This window comes from Cavia porcellus, unplaced genomic scaffold, assembly GCF_034190915.1.
Source record: "Cavia porcellus strain 051 isolate PalLab524CR breed Dunkin Hartley unplaced genomic scaffold, mCavPor4.1 scaffold_26, whole genome shotgun sequence".
In the NCBI taxonomy this organism is placed as follows: domain Eukaryota; kingdom Metazoa; phylum Chordata; class Mammalia; order Rodentia; family Caviidae; genus Cavia; species Cavia porcellus.
In genome coordinates, this window is record NW_026947509.1 from 3766474 (window position 1) to 3790108 (window position 23635).

At 35.7% G+C, this 23635-nt stretch overlaps 1 protein-coding gene across 1 annotated transcript in view; it reads right to left on the reverse strand.

Annotated features, from left to right (window-relative positions):
- Dnah14 (dynein axonemal heavy chain 14) overlaps positions 1-23635 on the reverse strand; it is a 345721-nt gene that overhangs the window by 270771 nt on the left and 51315 nt on the right. The window contains exons 11-16 of the mRNA XM_063237535.1: positions 20786-20918; positions 20214-20487; positions 19595-19640; positions 19406-19503; positions 8384-8550; positions 7278-7622 (exon numbers count right to left, since the gene is read on the reverse strand). Coding sequence (XP_063093605.1) covers positions 7278-7622; positions 8384-8550; positions 19406-19503; positions 19595-19640; positions 20214-20487; positions 20786-20918 — 1063 coding nt within the window. The remainder of the gene's footprint in view (positions 1-7277; positions 7623-8383; positions 8551-19405; positions 19504-19594; positions 19641-20213; positions 20488-20785; positions 20919-23635) is intronic.

A 23635-nucleotide genomic window follows, 5' to 3' on the forward strand; every position in this document is an offset into this window, starting at 1 on the left:
CTTCTGACACTATGAGGTGAAAGAAACTTCTCTTCCTTTAAATTGTGGGTATTGAGTATCATGTCTCAGTGATGAGAAAGTGACAAACACAGTGTCTCTAATTATTGAAAGACTGTTTTATCTGATATAGAAATGAATGTAAAAATCACAATATACAAAAATTTATAAAATAGAAGTCACCTACTATTCCACTGCTAAAGAATAACAGCTGTTAATACTCATCAAAGGTTTTCTGAGGTATCTGTGTCTGTCTCTTTTATTACAGAGTTCATTTGAACGGGCTTTAAAAATCAGAGATATGGTTTATTTGCAGTCCTGATATCAACACTGTAAATCTAGGTAAATAGCTTTACTTAAATAGACTTGGTCTCCTCATCTGTAGGTTTACAGATGAAATAAAATAATTAAGTCACTGGCATGGAATTGTGCCTGGCATGCAGGGCAAGTGTATCTAGTATAGTTAAGATGGAAGACTGAGCAAACACAACCACTTTATCTCCAGTCCCAGCATCCTCAACCTGCCTCAGTGCTAGCATAGCCCCAGTGGCTGAGAACAGTGACTTATGGCTGTAAAGTCAGCAATCTGGAAAGTTGAGGCAGGAGGACTGCAAGTATGAGCCCAACCTGTGCTATTTAGCTACTTAGTAAACTCCTGTTTAAAAAAAAAAAAGCTAGGGATGCAGCTCATGCAAAACTCCTGATTTCAAACTCTAAAACTGGAAAAGACAAACAACCTCAGACATACATACTAACAAACAAAACCCCTAGTGATCACAGACTTTAAGCCAATCCTTAGAGAACAATGTTCCAGGATCATTCCAGGAGACCCAAATAAAAGAGTCATTTAACTGGGCTCAGACTCTAGACTTGTCCACTTGCTGACCCAGGCACCGAACAGGCCAGACTAAGTGTTTCAGCAGCAAGGTGCCCAGGGACTACACTTGGCAACCTGCACACAACATTCAGAGAGGTGGCAGAACTCTCCTAGAAAAGGCCAGTTTGCAAAGTCCATCTTCAAATGTGCAGATTCCAGTGCATGCCTACAATGTTTAAGAACCTTCAGAGAAACCAAACATTAGAAAAAGAACAAAACAAAGCACCTCTGAGTGATCCTAAAGAAATGGAGGTGAACAAACTACTTGACAACAAATTCAAAATAAGTGTATTCTGAAAGCTCAGTGAACTTCATAAAAATACAGGGAAGCAACTTAAGAAAATGTAATAAAGGATAAGAATGCAAAATTTAAGACCACCACAAAAAGATCAAACAAATGTTGGAACTAAAAAAAAATGAAAAAATAAAAACATAATAGAGTATGAGTAGTAAAACTCATCAAGCAAAAGGACTCTCAAGTCCAAATAACTGGCCTTTGCAATGCAAACCAGAAGTCACAGGAAAAACAAAAGAAAACCTACAGTAGGAACAAAAGAGCAAATAGTTGAGTCACAGAGATACAAGAAAGCAAAGTGAAATCAAAGGTAGCCTATCTACAGAGTAATAATATCAGAAAAACTTTTCACAGTTGGAAAAAGATACGAAATGCTGATAGTCAAAGGTCTCTACTCAGATTGAATTCAAATACATCCACCACAAGATATAATCAAACTGTAAAAACTTCAAAAACAAAGAGAACAACCTAAAAGCAGAAAAAGAAAAGTAGTAGTTAATGTGTCAGAGACTTTCAATACAGTGAACAGTGAATTTCTCAGCAGAAACATTGCCAGATAGAAGACAGTGGGACAATATATTCCAAGTACTAAAGGAAAAAGAACTGCCAAACAAGAATACAACACCCAGCAAAACCGTTCTTCAGAAATGAAGGAATCTCAAAAGTACCAGACAAAACTTAGGGAATTAAGAAGGTGTCAATTAATTTCCTCACTTTTATTTTTCTGGTACTTACAGAAACGTTAAAGGGAATTCATCAAAACGATATAAAAGGACACCTATTCTCACATCAAAATAGTGAAGTAAAACATTCATTGGTAAAAGTAAACATATAATCAGATTAAGAATACAGTATGTCCCCAACTTATGAATGATTCCTGTTGGTGGTCTGGGAGAACATTCGTAAGTCAAATTTATTTGTAAGTCTGACAAAGTGAGTCTTACACACCTTTGACAAAGATATATACTACATATTGCTTCACATTTCCAAGCAACCCTCCCACATCACCACTGATTTTGCTCATTTCTGGACACCCTGGGCTTTGATGGAGCACAATATGGTATCACACTGTGCAGCAAGCACACCACAGTACAACTGTGACAATGTGCAGCAGATACATGAGATACTGCCACCATCTGATCACATCTATGAATGTTTATAGCACCAGGTCCATTTGTCTCTGTGAAAGTTCACAACTTGAATGCTTCTAAGTTGGGAACTTACTGTATTTTAATACTGTAATGATGGTCTATGATGTATTTTACTTACATCATTAGAGTGAAGATTAAAAAGCAAAGCTACTAAAATAATAGTTATAATATTTTATTAAGGGCTATTGTGAAAGGTGTAGAGATACTAAAATTTGAAAATGCTAGGGGACAAATGTAGTCTTTTTATGATCAACTTTAACTTATCATTGGTATAAAATAACCTGTTATGTTTTCTGTAAGCCTCAAGGTAACCACAAAGCAAAAACCTATAGTAAATACACACACAGAAGTAAAAATAAAAATTAAGGAACCAAAGCATACCAGTAGAAAATATTACATATCTGCAAAGGAAAAAGAGTAATAGAAGAAGAAAAGAACAAATGATGAACAACCAGAAAAACAGTGACATTAGTTGCATATGACATTAGTTATATATGACCTTAGATGCATAAGGCAGTAGTAAATCCTTTTGTATCAATAATTGTTTTGAATGTCAATAGATTAAATTCTGTATTCCAAAGACATTAGTTACATATGACCTTGGATGCATAAGGCAGCAGTAAATCCTTATGTATCAATAATTACTTTGAATGTCAACGGATCAAATTCTCTATTCAAAAGATAGAGTGGTTCAGACCAAGGATAGAGCTCCGCAGCACAGCGTCTGCCTGGTAAGCACAAGATCTTGAGTTCAAAAAAAAAAAAAGAGTGGCTGAATGGATTTAAAAAACACAATACAAACAACCTAAAGGAGTGGTGTTTTATTTGGCTCACAGTTTTCAGTGTGTTTAGTCACAAGTTGTTAGGGTCCAAGGCAAAAATGTATGCAGGAAAGCTGCTTACCCCATAGCAACTAGAAAGCAGAGAAAAACAAGTAACCAGGGACAGAATGTACCCTTCCAATGACTCACTTCCAACATCCCAATAGCATACTCAGCTACAAAACTCATCAATGGATGAATCCACTGATGGGTATCCTCATGATCCAATCACCTTTCAAATGTGAGACATTCAGGGGACATTTTAGAACCAAACTATAGCATTCTATATTGATCCTCAAAAGGTCATGTCCATCTCATTATGAAAAACACATTTATCCCATCACTAAGATCCTCTTAAGCTTTAACAGTTCCAGTATTGCTGGAAAATAAAAGTTCAAAATATCTGAGATTCAAGGCAAACTCTCAGCTGTGAGCCCATGAAAGTTACATATTTCCAACATAAAATAGCACAAACTAAACATTCCCATTCCAAAAAGAAGAATTAGATCAAAGCAAGACTGAAACAGAGCAGGGAAAACATTAAATTCTGTAGTTCCACATACACCTTTCAAGGCCATAGTAAAAATATGAGTTTCAGAGAACATGAATAGCTCTGTCCTCAGTCTTGCCGGTTGCAGCCAACATGGTCTCTCTTTTATATTGGCTCTGCTCACTGCCTGTAGCTTTCCTCAGCAGACATTCCACATTCCTGGCATCTTCAATATCCTGACTTCTCCACTGCACCACTGGCATCTCTCAGTTTCACATGTGACCTTCTTAAGAGGTTCCCTTGCTTGGCCTCCCAGCTTTCTTTTGAAATCTGGGTGGAAGCCTCAATGACTCCATAATTCTTGTGTCCTGAATACCTATAAAACTAGTACTACAATATGATGTCACGTTCAGCTGGCAGATTGAGAAACAGCCAGACCCTTTGGATCAGGATGCAGAGACATCTGAGTGCCTGGATAGCTGAGCACTTTTAAAACAAAACCCAGGGAACCAATTCACTAGGCATCCCTTCTCAAGCAGAAAGTCCACAAGTTTTATTCTCAAATGAAACTTTTAGTTTTGTGCCCTTGAGCCTGCAAATGGCGAGACCTTGAGATTCCTGAGATGCCATCAAGGCATCTTTCTGATTCATTCTGTGCAAATTACTTGGTTTCTTTTTAAGTCTATAATGTCAGCAACATGCTCTTCATTTTTATGGCCCCTACTTTTTACTTGTTTTCTCATGAAACTGCAAAGTTTTTACATCTAATTTCTGCTTCTGATTCTCATTGTAGACCTGGCCAAAAGCATCCACCAGTACCTACACCATAGCCTCAACCATAACCATAGGCTTCTTTGAAACACCCTCCATTGGATTCAGTAGTCCGCCACCCTTAATCTCAGTTTATCACACCATCTCTAGTCATGAGCAAAATGTAAACAAATTTTCTGGCAGAGCATAACACACATAGCCTCTATCTACTTCAACTGCCAAAGGAGTCCTTATTTCCAGCTCTTATCTTCTAAGCTTGGTTTTTACTATCTCCATTCACAGCATTCTGGTCTTCAGAGTTTCAACCAGAATCTCTCATCAATCTCTGTTTATAACATTCTAAAGCTTCGCTAGCTCATATCTCAAAACCTTTTCAAATTCCTTCCACAAGCCAGTTCCAAAGGCTTCTCAATCACATGACCAGGTAAAGTAACAGCAACAACCCAAATTCTCTGGTACCAATTACTATATTTGTCAGTTTTCTTGTCATTGGTACAAAGTGTTTGGCATCTGAAACTTAAAGAACAATAGGAGGTTTACTTTGGTGCATGCCTTAAGAGGATTCTGTCCCTGCTTCGTTGGCTTTAAGGCAGAAATAACATGCAGAGAAAGCCAGAGATTTTGCTCAGCGGCTTAAGCGCCTGCCTGGCAAGCGTGAAGTTGTGAGTTCAATCTCTGGTGCCAAAAAAAAAGAAAGCATGCAGAGAAACTGTGCTTAACCCTCAGCAACTAAGACACAGAGAAGGAAAGGAAGAACCAAGGATAAGAAACCACCCTGGTCAAGTCTCTAGTGACCCAGCTTCAATCAGGCTCCATCTGCTTTAAAAAGTCAGTTATAGTTCCCCCATGATCCAATTGCTTTCATGAGATACTTAGATAAGCAATAGCAACATTTAACAAGCACCAGGTTTCTTCTCCTAATGAACTACATTATTGCCCAGGCTGATACCTAACCAAAAGCCTGGAAGTATGACTAGATTGTCTTTCTCTTATTACTTATATTCAGTTAACCACCAAATCCTGTCAAATCCAGTCTCCTTCACACCTCATTTCCATCTACTTCTCAGAATCCACACTGTCTCTACCAATGTGCAAGCTATCACCCCCTCTCCTCCCGATTATAGAAGCAGCTTTCTTCCCACCACATCCTCCCTCAATCCATTTTGCATAGAATCCAGAATGTCCTTACAAAAACGCAAAGTGTGTCGTGTCATTTCTCTGCTTGAAACAACCACTATTTCTTGTAATTTCAAGAATAATGTTTATAATTCCTGACATGCCTTAGCAGGTCCTGCACCCAACTTCTTACTTCATCTCTGGCCGGTTCTTTTCACAGACTGTACTCACATTGCACTGGATTCATTCAGGTTTCCCACTGTACCTTGTTTTCTCTGGGCCTTTCAATTACTGTTCTATTTTGTACAGTGATGTGACACTATCTGCTTAACACATACCTCAGTCTTCACTGTCCTTCACTACCTTAGTGACAATTCCTGGATGTGTTTGAGTATTGTACTCACAGTTTAAAAATTACTTTATTCAGTCATTCTTCAGTTAGGTAAGGCTCTGAACTAAGTTCTGCTAAACATAAAGCAAAAGTGTGGTAAATGCTTTCAGTAAATATCCTTAAAGTAGTATTCAGAGGTTCTCTGTTTTCGCTACCTTCATCCATCCTGGTGCCTGTCATGAGGACATGATGGTCAGAGACAAAATAATCATCCTGGGCAATGCTCAAGAACATCGTGCTCTAGGGAAGGCAGAGTGTTGTTAGAAATAGCCCATGTCTTTGATGATTTCATGAGGCCACTGTATAAGCCATTAGTTCTCTGTCTCTCTCTGTACTACTTTTATCTGAGAGAAAAATTAGATTCTAATGTTTTATAGGCACTGTTATTGCTTTTTTTCTGTAATGTGCAACTAAATCTAATTTAGTGTAGTGCTGCCCTTTCCTTGCAATGTCTTCACACCATTCCTATTTCTAATCAGATATGAAGTTTTCCTAGAAAATTGCTTGTGACCCATCTAAGCTATATTAGATACTTAAATATTTTTTGCTACATTGGACTCTATCAATTCAAGAATGAATCCATCCTTCTCACCATTATATGCCAAGATTCTAATAAAATGTCTAGTATACAATCAAAGTTTAAAAAATATTTGATATTAGCTAGAAAAAAAATGAATGAATGGTATCTATTATAAATTCATACACTTAAACATGTCTGAGTACAACATGTTTTTTTATACTTGGACCCATACTTATCTGAGAAACTTAGATGTGTGATAGGCAGGAACAACCAATAAAGGAGGCTATTTTGGGGTGCTTCCAAATTTTCATATTTTCAAAGCTCTAGAATCTCCACAGCTCAAAATCACTGTGACTTCAGAGATAATTTGTCCTCCAAAAAACTTTCCTTTAGAAAAACCCCTAATAAACTGGGGATTTAGCTCAGTGGCATGAGCACCTGCCTTGCAAGCACTCAGTTGTGAGTTTGATTCCCAGTACAAAAAAAAAAAAAAAAAAAATAGCCCTAATACATAGTAAATTGCCAGTGTGCATTTGTACTGGGAGAATTATCTGAGACACTCCTAAGTTGATATAGCTTGCAGTCTAGTGGATGAAAACAACAAATGATATAACATGCCTCAGAGAGTGAGGCATGTTGTAAAGAGAAAACAGGGAAGAGATTTGTGAAAATGATATGGGATGCAATTTTAGATATAATGGTCAGAGAAAATTTTTTGAGAAAAAAGACAGACATATGTAACATAATGGAAGTTTTCCAGGATAGTATTTATGCATATTTTCTGAGTGCCTATATTAAAATTATAATCTAAAATATTCTTATGTAAGAGGAATTTTCAAAGTACTTACTTCCAATAGGCTTGTATTTTTTTCCTCAATTATACATTGCAAGAGATCCTGGCTAATATGTATGATGTTATCAATATATGGCAAGCATTCTGACTGATAATCAAAACTTTTAACATTGAAAATACCAATGCGTTTCTCAGTAGTCATAGTCACAATATGTCCAAAATAGTTTTTGAATTTATGCAGTATAATATTAAACTGTGCTGAAGTTAATTCTCCCATAGATGATATATTCATGCTCATGGTTTTGGCCTTCTCTACCATGGTACAGTATTTCAGAAACTTGCAGCTATAAATATTGACAAGGCTCATCGAATCACCAATAATAGTCAGGAGACTCACAATCTGTAAATAAAAATGATAGAAAATTTGGGAGAACTTTTATCATAAGAATGAAAAAAATATGACCTAATATGATGATAGTTTCTATTAAGATAAAGTAATAGTCTTATGTGGAGTTTTTTTGTTCAGAACCTCTGCTAAATATGTTGGAAGCACAAGATTGTAAGAAATTGAATGGTTTTCTAATATTTGGCTTTTAAGACCTACTGAGCTCTTTGTAACTAATGTACGATTTTAAGCCATGTCCTCTTGAAACAGTTATTTATTTTCTCTTATTTCTCAGCCTGTGTAAGAGTATATGGACTATACACTACGCTAAGCAAGAGTAGTCCCATATAGTGTGACTTCTACACATGGCCTTACGGAAGGCCAGTCCCATGCACTGGGTGGCCTCACGCAATTCCCAACACAGCTCATTTGGATAGGTTCAAACCCTGATCCAAGCTGAGCCAATTAGATTCTCTGTAAATTAGACAAAAATATTTAGTTAGATAGTAATGGATGAGTTGGGGATGGCAAATCAATATATTGACAAACTTAAAAGAGAAAGCTCACTTCCATGTGGAAGTTGGAGAAAATGCACTGTGGTGAGCAGGGATGAGAGATGGAAAAGAAAAATGGAGAGATAATCTAAGAATGAGTCTCCCAGTGCTGTGAATTATAATACTCCTAATTTTTCAATAAATCTCGTTCATGCAAGAATTTCAGTGGGATTTTTCTCCCTAAATCAAAAATTTCCTAAGATGCATTCTTTACAAACTTACTTTATTTTGATAGGCAGGATCCATTTCAAAAAGGATCTGACAATCTGGCCATTTGGTCTGCTTCTTATATTTTATTATACTTCCTATATTTTTAGATAAATCCATAAGTGGAACCGAACCAATAAAGATAGACAAGCGGGGATCTTGGTGAAGAGGAGTAATTGTAGCTAAAATATATAAATAAAAAGTTAGTATTTGCCGAATTATTATTGAAAACAATACTTTAATGGTATCTATTACATCTATAACTATTAAAGACCAAAACTGATTTACTAGGAGGATTAGACAATATTCTATAATGATAGATGAAATTTAAAGATAAATTTAAAATTTTGGATTTAACATTAGAAATAGATGAGAAATTCATAAATAACTAGGCAGTGGTGGGAGGAGTCATTTAGCTAACCAGTATTTGAAATATATCTGCTATGTGAAAATATATTATTATTATTACACAATGCACAATAATATATAATTATTACACATACATTAGAAGACATGGTCTTATTATCAAGGAATTCTTAGTTTAGCTAAAAAATTAGATGTCCATAAGCAAAAGAAAAGTAAAAACAATCTTGATCTTACACACTTAACTCAAAATGAACCCTGTATCTAAATTAAAAAACAAAATTTTACAAAAGACTTATGAGTCTTCTTGGAGAAAAATCATTATAGACACTCAAGCAAAGTTTTTAGACACAAACCAAAACTACAACCCAAGCTGCACTTTATCAAAGTAGGGGAGCTCCATGACAGAGAATGAGATGATAAGCACGTGCCATGAGAGACTGTTTGCAAATCATATGTCTGACAGAGAACTTGATCCAGATACCTCTCACAACACAGTAAGTAGAAGATCATTATTCCAATTTTTAAAAAATAGGTAAAGGAAACCTAAGGACACATTTGACCAAAGAAGATGGCAAATTAGGATAAGAAAAGATGAGTAATTGCTAATGAAATACAAATTATCACAGTGAGATATCACTACACACCAGTAGAATGTTTAAAATTTTTTTAAAAAATCTGACTCCATGCACTGTCAAGGATGTGTAAAAACTAGATTGCTCATATGTTGCTGACAGGGATGCAACATACTATTACCACTCTACAAAACCTGTGTGGTGACCCTCATAAAATTAAATACATACCTACCACTTGACCCCAAAATCTCACCCCTAGCATCTCAGGTCTAAATGAAGAGGCAATTTGTGGTACACCCAGACAATAAAACAGCGATAAAAGGAGAGTTTTGATTCATATAAAAACATGGATAAAATGTAAGATGTAAATGCATTTTTCTAAATGAAATTCAAAATCCAGATTCAAAGGCTAACTATCCGTTTATACAACATTGTGGAAAACAGAAAACAAAAGAAACAGAACATAGATCAGTGGCTTCAAGAGGTGAAGGAGTGGGAGGCTAACCATAATGGAAGTGTATAGGGAATTTAGAGGTGACAACTATTGTTTGAAAATGTGATGGTAGGGCCTGGGGATTTAGCTCAGCGGCATAAGCGCCTGCCTTGCAAGCAGGCAGTCGTGAGTTTGATCCCCGGTACCGATAAAAAGGAAAAAGACAAAAATAAAAAATAAATAAATAAAAAAGAAAATGTGATGGTAAATATGCTAACTACATTTTTCAAAATTCATAAAATCACATTCACAAAGAGTAGGTTTTATTGTATAATTTTTTTAAAAATCAGCATGTTGGGAGAACCCAAGATGGAATGCAGACTGTGAAAATTTTATCCAACTGTATTACATATGAATTAATCACCTCGCTGAAGATGGTGGGAAAGAAAGTTGACCTATGTAACTGGAAAACAGCACTTGGACTGGAAACTGCAAGGTTGGAGAAAAAAGTACCATACTCAAACAATGTACTTTAGGTTATACAGAGCTTCTCACAGACAATGGAACAGTAACACTTGAATCACTCTAGGTGTAACAAGTACCTACATGTTGACTATATGCACCAGATTTTTCCAGTCAGGAAGCTGCTGCAAAAAGGAGAGGCTGGAGGGAACCTTGATGTACAGGACCCAGATCAGGTCTATCAGTATGAATAGCAGCTTAAAACAAACCAAAAGAGGATGGGTGAAATTTTCAGAGAAACAAGATCTTTGTTTAATCTAAAGGTCTGCTCCCCTCAAATTCATTAATTATGAGGGAAAATGCAGTAGCTTCAGAGTGAAGGAACCTAGCAGACACCACCTTAGTCAAGTGGCCATGGTTACCACATCAGCATCCTATACACCTGAAATGATGCAGTCAGAAGGACACATCCCTGCAGTATTCTTCTGCAAAAACACAGCTCAAATTTTTTGGGAGGTAACAGCAGACTGTGCCACACTGACAGCCAATTGAGAGAGTAAATTACTAGTTCTCTTTAAAGTCTCAAAATGATGAAAAGCCAGGAAAAAGTGCGGAACTGACAGGGTGAAAAAGACTCAGGAGACATGACTACCAAATGTGACTGTGATCCTGGACTGGATGGGTCCTGGGAACAAAAGACAGGCATTAATAAAACAGCCAAGAAAATCCAAATAAAAAGCTTCATACTGTTCTACTAATATTAATTCTTTAGCCACACACTTCCCTTTTTGAGACAGGGTCTCACTATGGAGTGCAGGTTGGCCTTAACTCACTTATATATACCAGGCTGGCCTCCAACTCAGGACAATCCTCCTGCCTCAGCCTCCTGGGTGCTGTACTGGTGTGCGCCACCATGCCCAGCCTAATTCATTAGTTTTGATAATTACATTATGGTTAGACAAAGTATGCGAAGATCATACAGGAATTCTGTGTTATGTTTGCAACTTTAAAATTATAATAAAAACCTTTGGAAAATCAAAGGGTAAAAATACTTCAGGACAGAGAAATGGAAATCATCAGATGTTCAAATCTAGAAAATTTTAGGAAAAAAAGAACATAGGGAGAGACTGATAAAAAAATTACCTCTTAAACCTGAAAAGCTTCATTAATTTTTAAAAAGATTAGTACAGAATGATACATATTGAACTTTACTGTAATAAATGGGTAACTCCAAGTGATAAATCATTGGGCAGAAGTAACAAGTTTACCTGAAGAAAGGCCAAGCAGAGTAGTATCAGACTTCTCCCTGGGAGTACTGAGAGCAGTGGAACAAATCTATGGACAACTGAGGAGAGTGGGGAGGGAAGCATCTGAACAAGGGGCTACTGTACTCCCAAACACTGAGTACTGTAATCTAAGTATTGTAATCCCTTTTTCAGTCTTCCTCACAATCCAAAAAGTTTGCTTTGTAATCCCACTGAGACGTTATTGGAACCCTGACAAGTTAATTCCAATCTACCACCGCCAATGTAACCCATGGAGAAAGTAAAGACACCGAGATATATGCAAAGTTAAGGGCAGCCAAGAGGTCCTAAACCCAATCCCGTCAGGATGTGTGGACAAAGGCCTTGATCCTAGGCCTCTCCCAAAACTTATCTTGTGAAGAAGGGGGTGGCTCGAGGATGAGTGACAGTGAGGAGGACGGGAACTCTGTGAGTAACTTGAGCTGGCTAGCTAGATGGGGAGAAAAGCATCTCTACAAAATGCAGGGAGAATGACAAGCTGAAGGGTCAATCTGCATAATTCAATTAAGTTAGCAATTAAATTGCTTTTGGAGACTGTTACTTCAGTTTTTGATATGTAAATTTTTGTGCCCTGGGAACTCACAGCTCTCTTTATTTCAAGGTTCTTACCCAGTTGGCATTCCTGGAGCTGACTGGCTCAGCCATCCCCCCCCCCCCCCGTGCTTTCTTTTACAGAGAGAATATTCAAGGAAACAGGACTGTCAGAATGGTCCCATATCAGTACATCAGTTGGTCTTATTTGCATTGCTTAGAGACAATTGCAGAGAGAAAGATATAATCAGCTGTGTACAATCAATATATAAAAATGAGACTCGATTTAAGTAATGTTGCAGCAATTGTTCTTCATTCAAGGAGAGGAACTTATGCAGTATTCTACAAGAGGCCACAGCTGTCTATTATATCTCAAGGGATATAATATTGCAAGATCCAATACCTCTGGATCTTACTCAGCAGGAAATCCTTATCTAGCTGATGCATAAATGGACCATGCAAGAATCAAAACTTAGTGGTGCTTGTTGATTTGCATGTTTTATCTTAATATAGTACAAACTTTAAGTGTGAGATTTTAAGGGACATGATTGCATTTCAGCCAGTTTTTCAAAGAAAAGAGTTTTAACAGGTATTGTTCGTTACAAAGCCTCGTGCATAGGACCGACCACATTGCTGGAGCTTTCAGGGAAGAAATCAAGTATGAGATTCTGGCCTAAACTGGAACGAGGGCCCTTTGAACGCAGCAAACTGTGATCACAGGACTGAAGAACGATGTAACATTTAGCTAAGAACATCGAAGGATACTACTGTTTTAAAAGTTTTGTAAAAGTTACTGAGAGAAAGGAATACAGGTTAGTAACTGTCATGTAATTTCAGATTGTGTACACATAGCTTAAAAAATTATTTAAAAATCTAACAAAAGTGAGGAAAATATCTTTGTTATGCTGTGATATGAGACATGGCTTATCTGCACCAGTGTCATACAATTCTGTGACACATAATTGCAAAATTTCAAGCTGTTTTCTTTTTTCTTTCTTTGTTTATGTTTTTGGTTTTTTGGTACCGAGGATCAAATTCACAATCTCATGCTTGCCAGGCAGGCATTTATGCCACTCAGCTAAATCCCTGGCCATCGAGCTGTTTTCTTAATTTTTGTCTTTTACATACTCCAAGGCTACCTATATAAGTCACACATTATCAAACAATTGCAAATTAATATTTCTTGATCCAAAACACAGAATTTATGTTCTCCTAATAATCTACATTGACACATTTTTGGTTAAAAGTATCAGATGCTCAAATTCAAGAAAATATTGCAGGGGAACTGGGATTGCATGAGGTTAGTTGCAGTACAGCAGCCCGGGCCAGGGGAGAGTTTTAAGATTATGGCCCTCAGCAGTTAAGGACTTGCTCAGATTCCAGCCACTCTAGACTGAGCTCTGCAGGTTTCTCAGGCCTAGCTGGGCAATTCCTAACAACCTTCTTTCAATCCTGGGAATTGGGGTTGCATGGTTGAGTTCTAGCACACCCAAGGAGAGTTTAAGATCATCGCTCCCACCAGTTAAGTGCCCACACAGCTTCCAGCCACACTAGACTAGGCTCTGGAGGTTTCACAGGAAACTAGACCATATCCAGTAACCTTGTTCAATTGGGGGAGCTGAGGGCACACAAGATAAGATCCAACACATCAGTGCTAGCCCTGGGAAAGCTTTGGACCATCACACACAGTGGTTAGGAGCCCAGCCAGCTTCCTGGAACACCAGAGGTGGCATGGGAGGTCCTGTGTGCCTGACTGGACCACACTGAGCAACCTCCATTCAGTTCCAGGAGCCGAGGATAGGATGTGATTTCCAACATGCCCAGGAGAAGCTTTGGAACATCACTAGAAAGATGGAAATATAGGCAAATGAAAAGACCAAAGACCAAAATGCAATCTCAAACCTCCAGACCATCCCAAGAAAGCCTAGGAGCCATGTACATAGAAGAAAATATAAGCCATACACCTGAAATACCTGAAATAATAGCAACTGAAATAAAGAAGCAACTCCAGGAACCTAAAAGGAGTTCAAATTAGAAATGATCTCCAAGGTAAAAAAAGAAATGCTAAAAGTAATGAAAAAAATGCTTAATGCATCTAAAGAAGACACAGTAAAAAAAAATAGAGAAACAATGCAAAAAGACAGAATCCTTGGATGAACAATATAGTAAACAAACAAAATACATGAAGCAGATACAAAGAGATATATAGGAAATCAAAAACTCCATTGAAAGTTGTCAAAACTGTCTCAACGAAAGTGAAGATAGAATTTCCAACATCAAATACCAGATTGCAACTGTGAACACGAAAGGAAAGATCTCTTAAAAATAACAAGGAATCAGGAAATAACAATTCAACAGCTGCAAGATGATGCAAACAAAAAAACCCATAAAATTGATAGGTATAAATGAAAAAGAAGGGGACAACACAAATTATATCAAGAGGCTATTTACAGAAGTAATAGCTGAAAATTTCCCAAACATGAGAATGGAAACTGACATGGATTAGTGAAGCACACAGAACTCCAAATAGCCATAACCAAAATAAAACTACACCCAGACATATAAAATCACCATCCCAGAAATCCAATGAAAGAATAGAACTTCTTTTAGAGGTTAGAGAGAAGAGACAGATCACCTATAAAGGAAAACCTATCAGAATCACAGCAGACTTCTCAATCCAAACAAGGAAGTCAAGAAGAGCATGGAGAAAAGTATTTCAGATGTTAAAGGAAAACCACTTCCAACCTAGACTGAGGTACCCTGAAAAACTGTCCTTAAATGGATGGAGAAATATAAGATACTTTCATGTCAAAGAACAGTAGAAGAGCTTCATGATCATCAAACCAAACCTGCAAAGAATACTGAAAGACATTGTAGATACACATAGGAAAAAAGCACTAAGCAAGGCAGACAAAAAAACAGAATGGAAAGGTAAAGATGCAAGAGCAGAAAGATAATATAACAACAATAAAACAAGTATATAACAGTGATAACTATTAATGTAAATGGTCTCAATTAACCAATTAAAAGAAACAGACTGGCAGAATGGATCAAGAAACAACATCCCACCATATACTGTCTACAAGAAACCCATCTAACCCAAAAGGAAACTCATAGATTGAAAGTCAAAAGATGGAAAACAATACTTCATGGGAAAGAAACACCCAAAAACGTGGGGGTAGCTATTCTGTTTGCAGACAATGTGAACTTCAAACCAAGAATGATCTGAAGAGATAAAGAAAGTCAGTACATACTAGTTAGGGGAAAACTGCAAGAGAAAGAGAAACAATCTTACATATATATGCACCAAATTCCAGAGCACCCAGCTATACAAAGCAAGTATTAACAAAAATGAAAAATCAAATAAGCAATAACACAATTATAACAGGAGAATTTAATACACCATTGACACCAAGGGACAAATCAACCAGACAGAAAATCACCAAAGAAATAACAGAACTTGAATAACAGAAACAACAGAAATTGAATCACACCTGTGAACAAATGGACTTGATAAACATATAGAGAGTGTTCCATCCAACAACATCAGATTATACATTTTTCTCAGCAGTCCACGGGACATTCTCTAAAATAGACCATATACTAGCTCACAGAACATATTTAAGTAAATGCAAGAGTTGAAATTTCCCATGCATGTTATCAGATCATAGTGCCATGAAACTAGAAATTAATGATAAAACAAATTGCAAAAATTCCACAGACATATGGAAATTGAATAATACATTCTTGAGCAATCAATCAGTGGGCCACACAGAAAATTAAAGAAGAAATTAAACAATACCTACAACCAAACAAAAATACAAATACAACAGACCAGAATCGGTGGGATACAATAAAAGTGGTCTTTCCAGGAAAAGTTATTGCACTGAGCTCCCACGTCAGGAAAACAGAATGAAAACAAATAAACAACCTGATGCTACACCTCAAATGTCTAGAAAAAGAAGAGTAAGTCAAGCCCAAAGGAAAAGAAGAGAGGAAATTATAAAAATCAGAGCAGAAATTAATGCAATAGAGACTAAGAAAACAATCCAAAGAATCAATGAATCAAAGAGTTGGTTCTTTGAAAGAATAAATAAAATTGCTATGCCCCTAGCCAACCTTATTTTAAAAAAGAAAGAAAAAGCTCAAATTCATGCAATTAGGAATGAAACAGGTGAAATCACTAGAGACTCTGGAAATATACAAGATTATCAATATGTATTTCAAAAACCTCTACTCTCATAGGTTCGATAACACAGAGGAAATGGACAGGTTTCTAGAAACATATAACTACCAAAGCTGGATCAAGAAGAAATAAAACTACTGAATAACCCAATTTCTATTAATGAAGTTGAAAATGTAATTCCTTACCTACAAAGAACAGCCCAGGCCCAGATGGATTCACTGTGGAATTCTATAAGAAATACAAAGAAGACTTAATGCCGACACTCCTCAAACTCTTCAATGAAATTGAAAAGGAAGCAATTCTTCCTCAGTCATTCCTGGAAGCAAATATTACTCTAGTACCAAAACCTGAGAAAGACCCAACTAAAAAAGAGAACTACAGACCAATCTCCCTAATGAACATAGTTGCAAAAATCCTCAATAAAATATTGGCAAATAGGATGCAGCAAATCATCCAGAACATTATACATCACAACCAAGGGGCATTCATCCCAAGAATGCAGAGATGGTTCAACATACATAAATCAATAAATGTAATCCACCATATCAATAGAGCAAAAATAGGAATTACATGATCATTTCTATAGATACAGAAAAAGTTTCTGATAAGGTCCAACACTCATTCATAAGAACCTTACAGAAAATTGGAATAGATGGTCTTTACCTCAATATGATAAAGGCCAGCTATGACAAACCAACAGCCAGCATCACATTCAACAGCCAAAAACTGAAAGCCTCTACCCTAAAATCAGGAACAAGACAAGGATGTCCCTTTTCACTGCTCCAATTCAACATAGTACTGGAAATCCTAGCCAGAGAAATAAAGACAAGAGAGAGAAATAAAAGGAGTAAAGACAGGAAAAAAGGAAGTTAAATTATCATTATTTGCAGATAATATGATACTCTACATAAAAGACCCCCAAAACTCCATTGAAAGACTCCTAGAAATAACAAATTCAACAACGTAGCTGGATACAAAGTCAATACTCAAAAATCAATAGCCTTCCTACACACTAACAACAAAATCAGTGAGAGAGAAATAAGAGAACAAACATCCTTCACACTAGCATCCAAAAAAATGAAATACTTAGGAATTAATCTCATGAAAGAAGTAAAAGATCTATACAGGGAAAATTATAATATCCTGAACAAAGAAAAAAAGAAGTCTTCAGAAAATGGAAAGATATCCCTTGCTCATGGATAGGAAGAATAAATATTGTGAAAATAGCCATTCTCCCAAAACTATTATACAGATCCAAGCAATCCCAATGAAAATACCATCAACACACCTCATAGATCTAGAGAAATCACTCCTAAAAGTCATCTAGAACCAGAAGACATCTAGATTAGCAAAGGCAATTCTAAGGAGCAAAGGCAAGGAAGTTATACTACAAAGCAACTGTAATAAAATCACATGGTACTGGAATAAAAACATGAGCTGAAGATCAATGGAATAGATTAGAAGACACAACCACAACTACAAACACACTCAACCACCTTATCTTTGATAAAGGGGCCAAATATGTTCACTGGAAGAACAACAGCCTCCTTAATAAATGGTGCTGGAAAAACTGGCTCTCCATATGCCGAAAACTAAAACTAGACCCATGCCTATCACCATGTACAAAACTAAAATCTAAATGGATCAAAGATCTGAAAATTAAAACATAATAATAAATCTGTTGGTAGACAAATTAGGTAAAAATCTTGAAGACACAGGGGTAGGTAGAGAATTCATGAACAGGAATCAAACTGCATAGGAAATACTTTCCAGAATCAATAACTGGGATTACCTCTTATTAAAAAGTTTCTGCACATCAAAAGCAATCTCCAGAATAGTGAAAAGAAAACCCACAAACTGAGAAAAAATTTTAGTGAACTGTCCCTCAGACAAAGAACTTCTGTCTAAAACGTGTAAAGAATTAAAAAAAACCAGACCCTCGAAATTCAAAGACCCAATCCAAAAATGGGCATCTGAGATGAATACACAGTTCTCAGATGAAGAAATACAAATGGAAAAATACATTTAAAAATGTTCACCATCATTAATCATCAGAGAAATATAAATTAAATTAATACTGAGATTCCATCTCCAGAAAGAAGGAAAACTACAAACAACAAATGCTGGAGAGGCTGTTGGGAAAAAGGAACTCTCCTGCACTGTTGGTGGGAGTGGAGACTGGTGCAACCACTATGGAGGTCAGTCTGGAGATTCCTCAAAAGCTGTGATTGGAAGTCCCATTTGACATATTCCCAGACGAACTGAAAACCATACCACAGTGTTACATATGCACCCATGTTTATCGCAGCACAATTTTAATAGCCAGATCTTGAAAACAACTTAAGTCTCCATCAACTGAAGAATGGATAAAAAGTTGTGGTATTTTTATACAATGAGTACTACTCAGCTATAAAGAAGGATCACACTGAGGTATTTATAAATAAATGGACGCAACTTAAGACCATACTCATAAGTGAAATAAATCAAACTCACATGTATAAATACCATATACTCTCTCCAGTGTAAGAAGTAGTAAGAGTACATAAGAGTGTATGGTAATCATGATTCTCTATTACATTGCTCTGAAGCCTTATAATGTTTTCATTCATTAGTTGGAATGGTTTTATTATGTTTTGTTTGATTTTATTATGTGTGATGGTATGAACAGCTGTTTTGACGAAAACAAGACATGGCAGCCATTTCTGATTTAGTATCATCTTGCTTTGAAGTCCTACCATGCTTTTGTTGTTCTGTTTCCATTGGTTCTATCATCTTGTATCTTATTGGATTTTAATATGTGTTATAGTAGAAACAAATTTTTTATGGAAAATGAGATAATATAGTAGCCATTGTTCGTTTTCTGTTATTTGGTTTTGATGCCCTGTAATGCTTTTATTCTCTTGAATGGTTTTATGAAAGTGTGCTCAACTATTTCAAAGAAAGAGACATTATCGTAGCTACTGTTAATATCTGCTTGTCTTGTGGTGAGGTACTGTGTTGCTTACATTGTTCTGTTCTGATCTGCTTTTGTCTTAATCTTTTTAAAGTGAAAAAAAATATTGCTAAGGAAGACAATGCCTTGCACTGTACCAAAGATCAAACTCACAACCTTGTGCTTGCCAGGCAGGTGCTAATGACTGCTGAGTTAAATCCCCAGATGTACCTTACTTTTAAAATACTTACTTATATGTTTTTCAATATTTTCCACCATATTTTGAATTTTTATTGAAAACTCCAGTCTGTTTGGATCCATGAAGAGATTTGTAGGGAATTCTGAATATCTAAGAGAGAAAATAATAAAAGTATATTTTAGGAGACTCTAGTAACTAACAAAATACAATTATTACTTGTAAGGAAAAAAATGTGTCATACTTATCATACATGTTTATATTCTCAAACTCAGTTGTGACTTCTGTGTCTATTTGAATCAATTGAAAGAAAAAAATTAAAATTGATTAATATAACATATAAATGACAGTGTCATATATGTCAGTGCTTTTCAAATATCTAAGAATAAACTACAGAGGTGATCAGAAAAATAGTATTTAAGAAGTACACTCTAGCCCCTGATTTTGAGAAAGAAGATCTGAGATGAAATCCAAGAGTCTAATTATTTTTTTGTTTTGTTTTTGCAGAACCTTTTGTAGTATGACAGACAAGTGCTATACCACTGAGCCACACATGCTGCTCAAGAGAGAGCATTTTTTGCAAATATTACAGAAAGTCTTCCTTGATAAACAGGGTCGTTAGACCCCTCTCAGTGAGAAGGTGCATATGTATTAAAATGCAGAATGATGGAATTGCTTGCCTGTGCCACAAGTGGTTTATAAATTCATTGTTTATGTAAAACTTTATAAGAATAGCAATTATTTATGTTAAACTTTATATGAACAACAATCTATAAATTGAAAATATAGAGATGATTACGGCTTTCACTCCTTATTTTCCAGCTATTATTTCCTTTCATTTTTAACAGTCTCATTTGTCTTACCTGAAAGAATATCTTCAACACTTAAAGTGAAATTTTTTGATATCTTGGCTTTGAGGAGCAGTCGTTCACTCGAGCAACTTTTTTCAGAACTGTTTTCTGACATTTCATCTTTACATGTCATACATTTTTTAGTATCCTGCTCAGGCTCATAAAAACTCTCTTCAGAATTTTCTGGGGAATCACTTTCAGCAGGAATTCTCAAGTGTAGATTTACTTCAAATATTGGTGCATATGATTTTTTCAAATTCTTCCCAACTTTAATCCTATTTAAAATCTAATTCAACAAATATGGTAGTATTCCAATGACAATATGTAACTCCTAATTAAGGATCATAAACTTTAAATGGTAAATTATAAATATACTTACATGTCAAAATCAGTAAGTTAAAAGCAAAATAAATGCTCAAAATTTAAGACAGGTGTTAGCATAGCTTTTTACAATGGAAGTGTGTGTGTGTGTGTGTGTGTGTGTGTATTGGGTGAGAAATCGTATATATCATAAATCATATTTTAACTCCAAAAGTTATTATTCATCTATACCAACAATCTACATTTTTCAAAGATTATCTTACCTCATTAATATCAGTGTCTGTTTTTACTTTTGACTTTTGAACAGGAACAGGAACAGGTGTGTTTGAATTATTAATGAATTCTTCCCGATCATTTGTCATATTTTCATTGATAAAAAAGTCATTTTTGTATGTTCTAGATTAAGAAATGGGAATAAAAAACAATCTTCTTAAAATCATATCTCTTATTAATCTTAAGATATGGTACAGTACTCTTATAATTCAACAACAAAAACCCAGCTAAGAAATAGATGAAGGATTGGACTGGCAATTTCTCTATTTAATAAGCACAAGACAAGATGCTTAACATCACTAAAATTAGGGGAAAACAAATGAAAATCACAATTGGATATTTCACATCCACTAGAATGGTTATTGTTAAAAATAAAGAAAATAATAAATGTTGGCGAAGGTTGTAAGCCTGGTACACGTCTAGTGCAAGTTAAAATGATGCAATCACTGTGGAATAGGAAGTAGGGATATAGTAGAAAGTTCTTTTAAAAATTAGAAATGGAATTACCATGTGATTGAGTAGCTGTGTTTCTAGGTATGTTACCCAAAGAACTGAAAATAGGAACCCAACTAGATACTTACAAACCAGTGTTCATAATAGCATTATTTATAACATCAGAAAAATGAAAATAACCCAAATGTTCATATCAAATGAATAAATGTAATATACAGACTATCTGCAAATAGAATATTACTCAGCCTTAAACAAGAATGAAATTCTGATATATGCTTCAATGTGGATGAATGTTGAAGATATCATGCGAAGTGAAATGAGCCAGATAAAAAAGGCAGCTATTGTGTGATTCCAATTATATGAGCTAAAAGGAATAAATAAATTCAGATGCAAAATTATAATTCCAGGGCTGGTGATGGGGGATACTATGGAGCTATAGTTAATGGGTAGAGAGCTTCAATTTAAGAAAACTTTTTAAAAGTAGATGGTAATGACCCTATGAAAGAAATTAATGCCAGGGAACTGCACATTCTTTTTTTTTTTTTTTTTTTTTTGTACCAAGAATCCAAATCAGGACTTTGCACTTGCCAGGCAAGTGCTTAACTCACATCTTATTTAAACAGAATGAGTTAAAAGTAGAAAGTCACAGTACTCTGTAAGTTGTAATTGAGGTGAACAACAGAAATGTAGAGCATTTCATTGGAAAGCTTTTTATAGAAATACTATTCTAATTATGTGGTTATGTAGATGGAGAAACCATTTTAAAAAACTGGAGATTGAGAGGGACTGTTGGGAATGAAAAGAGAAATCATTTGATGGCCAAACCTTCCTGAACACATTCAGTCTCATAAAAAGACAAAAATCACCAAAACTGGGAAAGCAGAGAAAGGAAAACAGAAAAACTAATAATAAAGTAAAATAAATAAGTACAAAAGAAATGGAAGATATAATAGTATGTTAGTTATTTGATGAGATGTAAACAGCTGTGGATTATAAACAGATTTGATTTTCCAAACATGAGACAGAAACTATTCAGTTCACTTAAAAATCAAAATCAAATCAGACTTGTTTAGCCTTTTCTAAAAGCTTCAGTTATGGTACCCACCCCTTTTTTTCTGTTGCTGTTGCTACTTTTGAGCTGTGTGTGATACTTTTCTGTCACTCTGGTATATTTCTTTGTCTGTTTTATACCTTTGTTCACATAGCCTTTCCTTAAGTGCAACCTCCCATCTGCTTACAACTTTCTACTGGGTGTATGCTTGGCAATTTTTTCCTCACACAAGAACTTGGACTATTTTTGGCCCATTCAACTGTAACATCCTCAGGCACTGTCCTTATCCAGGATTAGGCTGGTCAGTTACACCGCACCCCTGCTGCTCCATGCCCAGGGGAGTCAAAACAAAGCTGACTTGGAGTTGGTGGACGGTCATCCCCACCACAGGTTGAAGGCCTGGGACAGTATTGTTCCCCAGTTGTTTTCTTTTAAGGTTTGAAAAGCTTCAAAGAAGCTCTCCTGGCTTTGAGGTTTGGTGTTGAGAAATATGCTGTCATTCTGATAGGCTTGCCTTTGTAAGTTACTTGCTATTTTCTCTAATAGTTTTTAGTATTCTTTCTTTGTGCTGAATTTTTGGAATTTTGACTATGTGACATGGAGTTTATTTCTGACTGTGGCTTTTGTGGTTCTGCATGCCTCTTTACCTAGACAATGAATCCTTTCCCTAAGTTGGAAACTTTTGTGCTATGATTCTGGAGAATATATTTTATACCTTTTGTGTTATGTTCTAATCTATTAAAATCTATAATTCTAAGGATTTTCTTGTTTTCTGGATTTTTGGTGGTTTTTTAGCATTATCTAGTAGCTGCTGGATCTTGCTTCCACAGTGTCTTACTGCTTTCATGTTACCATTCAGTATGATCCCCAAAACATTCTTCTTTTGTAGTTCTGACATTCTCTCCTAACAATGGTCACTCCTGTTGTCCACAGTTTTAGTGAATTTTTAAAATCCTGGGCTTGACTTCATAATGTCTAGTTCTTTACTAACATGGTCACTCATGGCTTGTATTGTCCTGGTTAACTAAATCTGCCATTTTGTATCTGTCTTTTTTTAAGCTTGTTGAATATTTTCTTAATTAAATCCTTGTCCTGTTTATTTATATTCCCTTTTAGAAATGCAATGAGATGCATAAAAGATGAAATCATGAGAGACACTGTCACAATAGAGAAGACTAGAAGAAACTACTTTGTAAACATATTGAGATAAATCAAAGAATCACAAAGAAACAGACAAATTCCTAGACACATATGAATTACTAAAACTGAGCCAATAAAACACAAAAACGCTGAACAGATTAATAAGAAGCAATAAAATAGAGGCAGTAATAAAAAC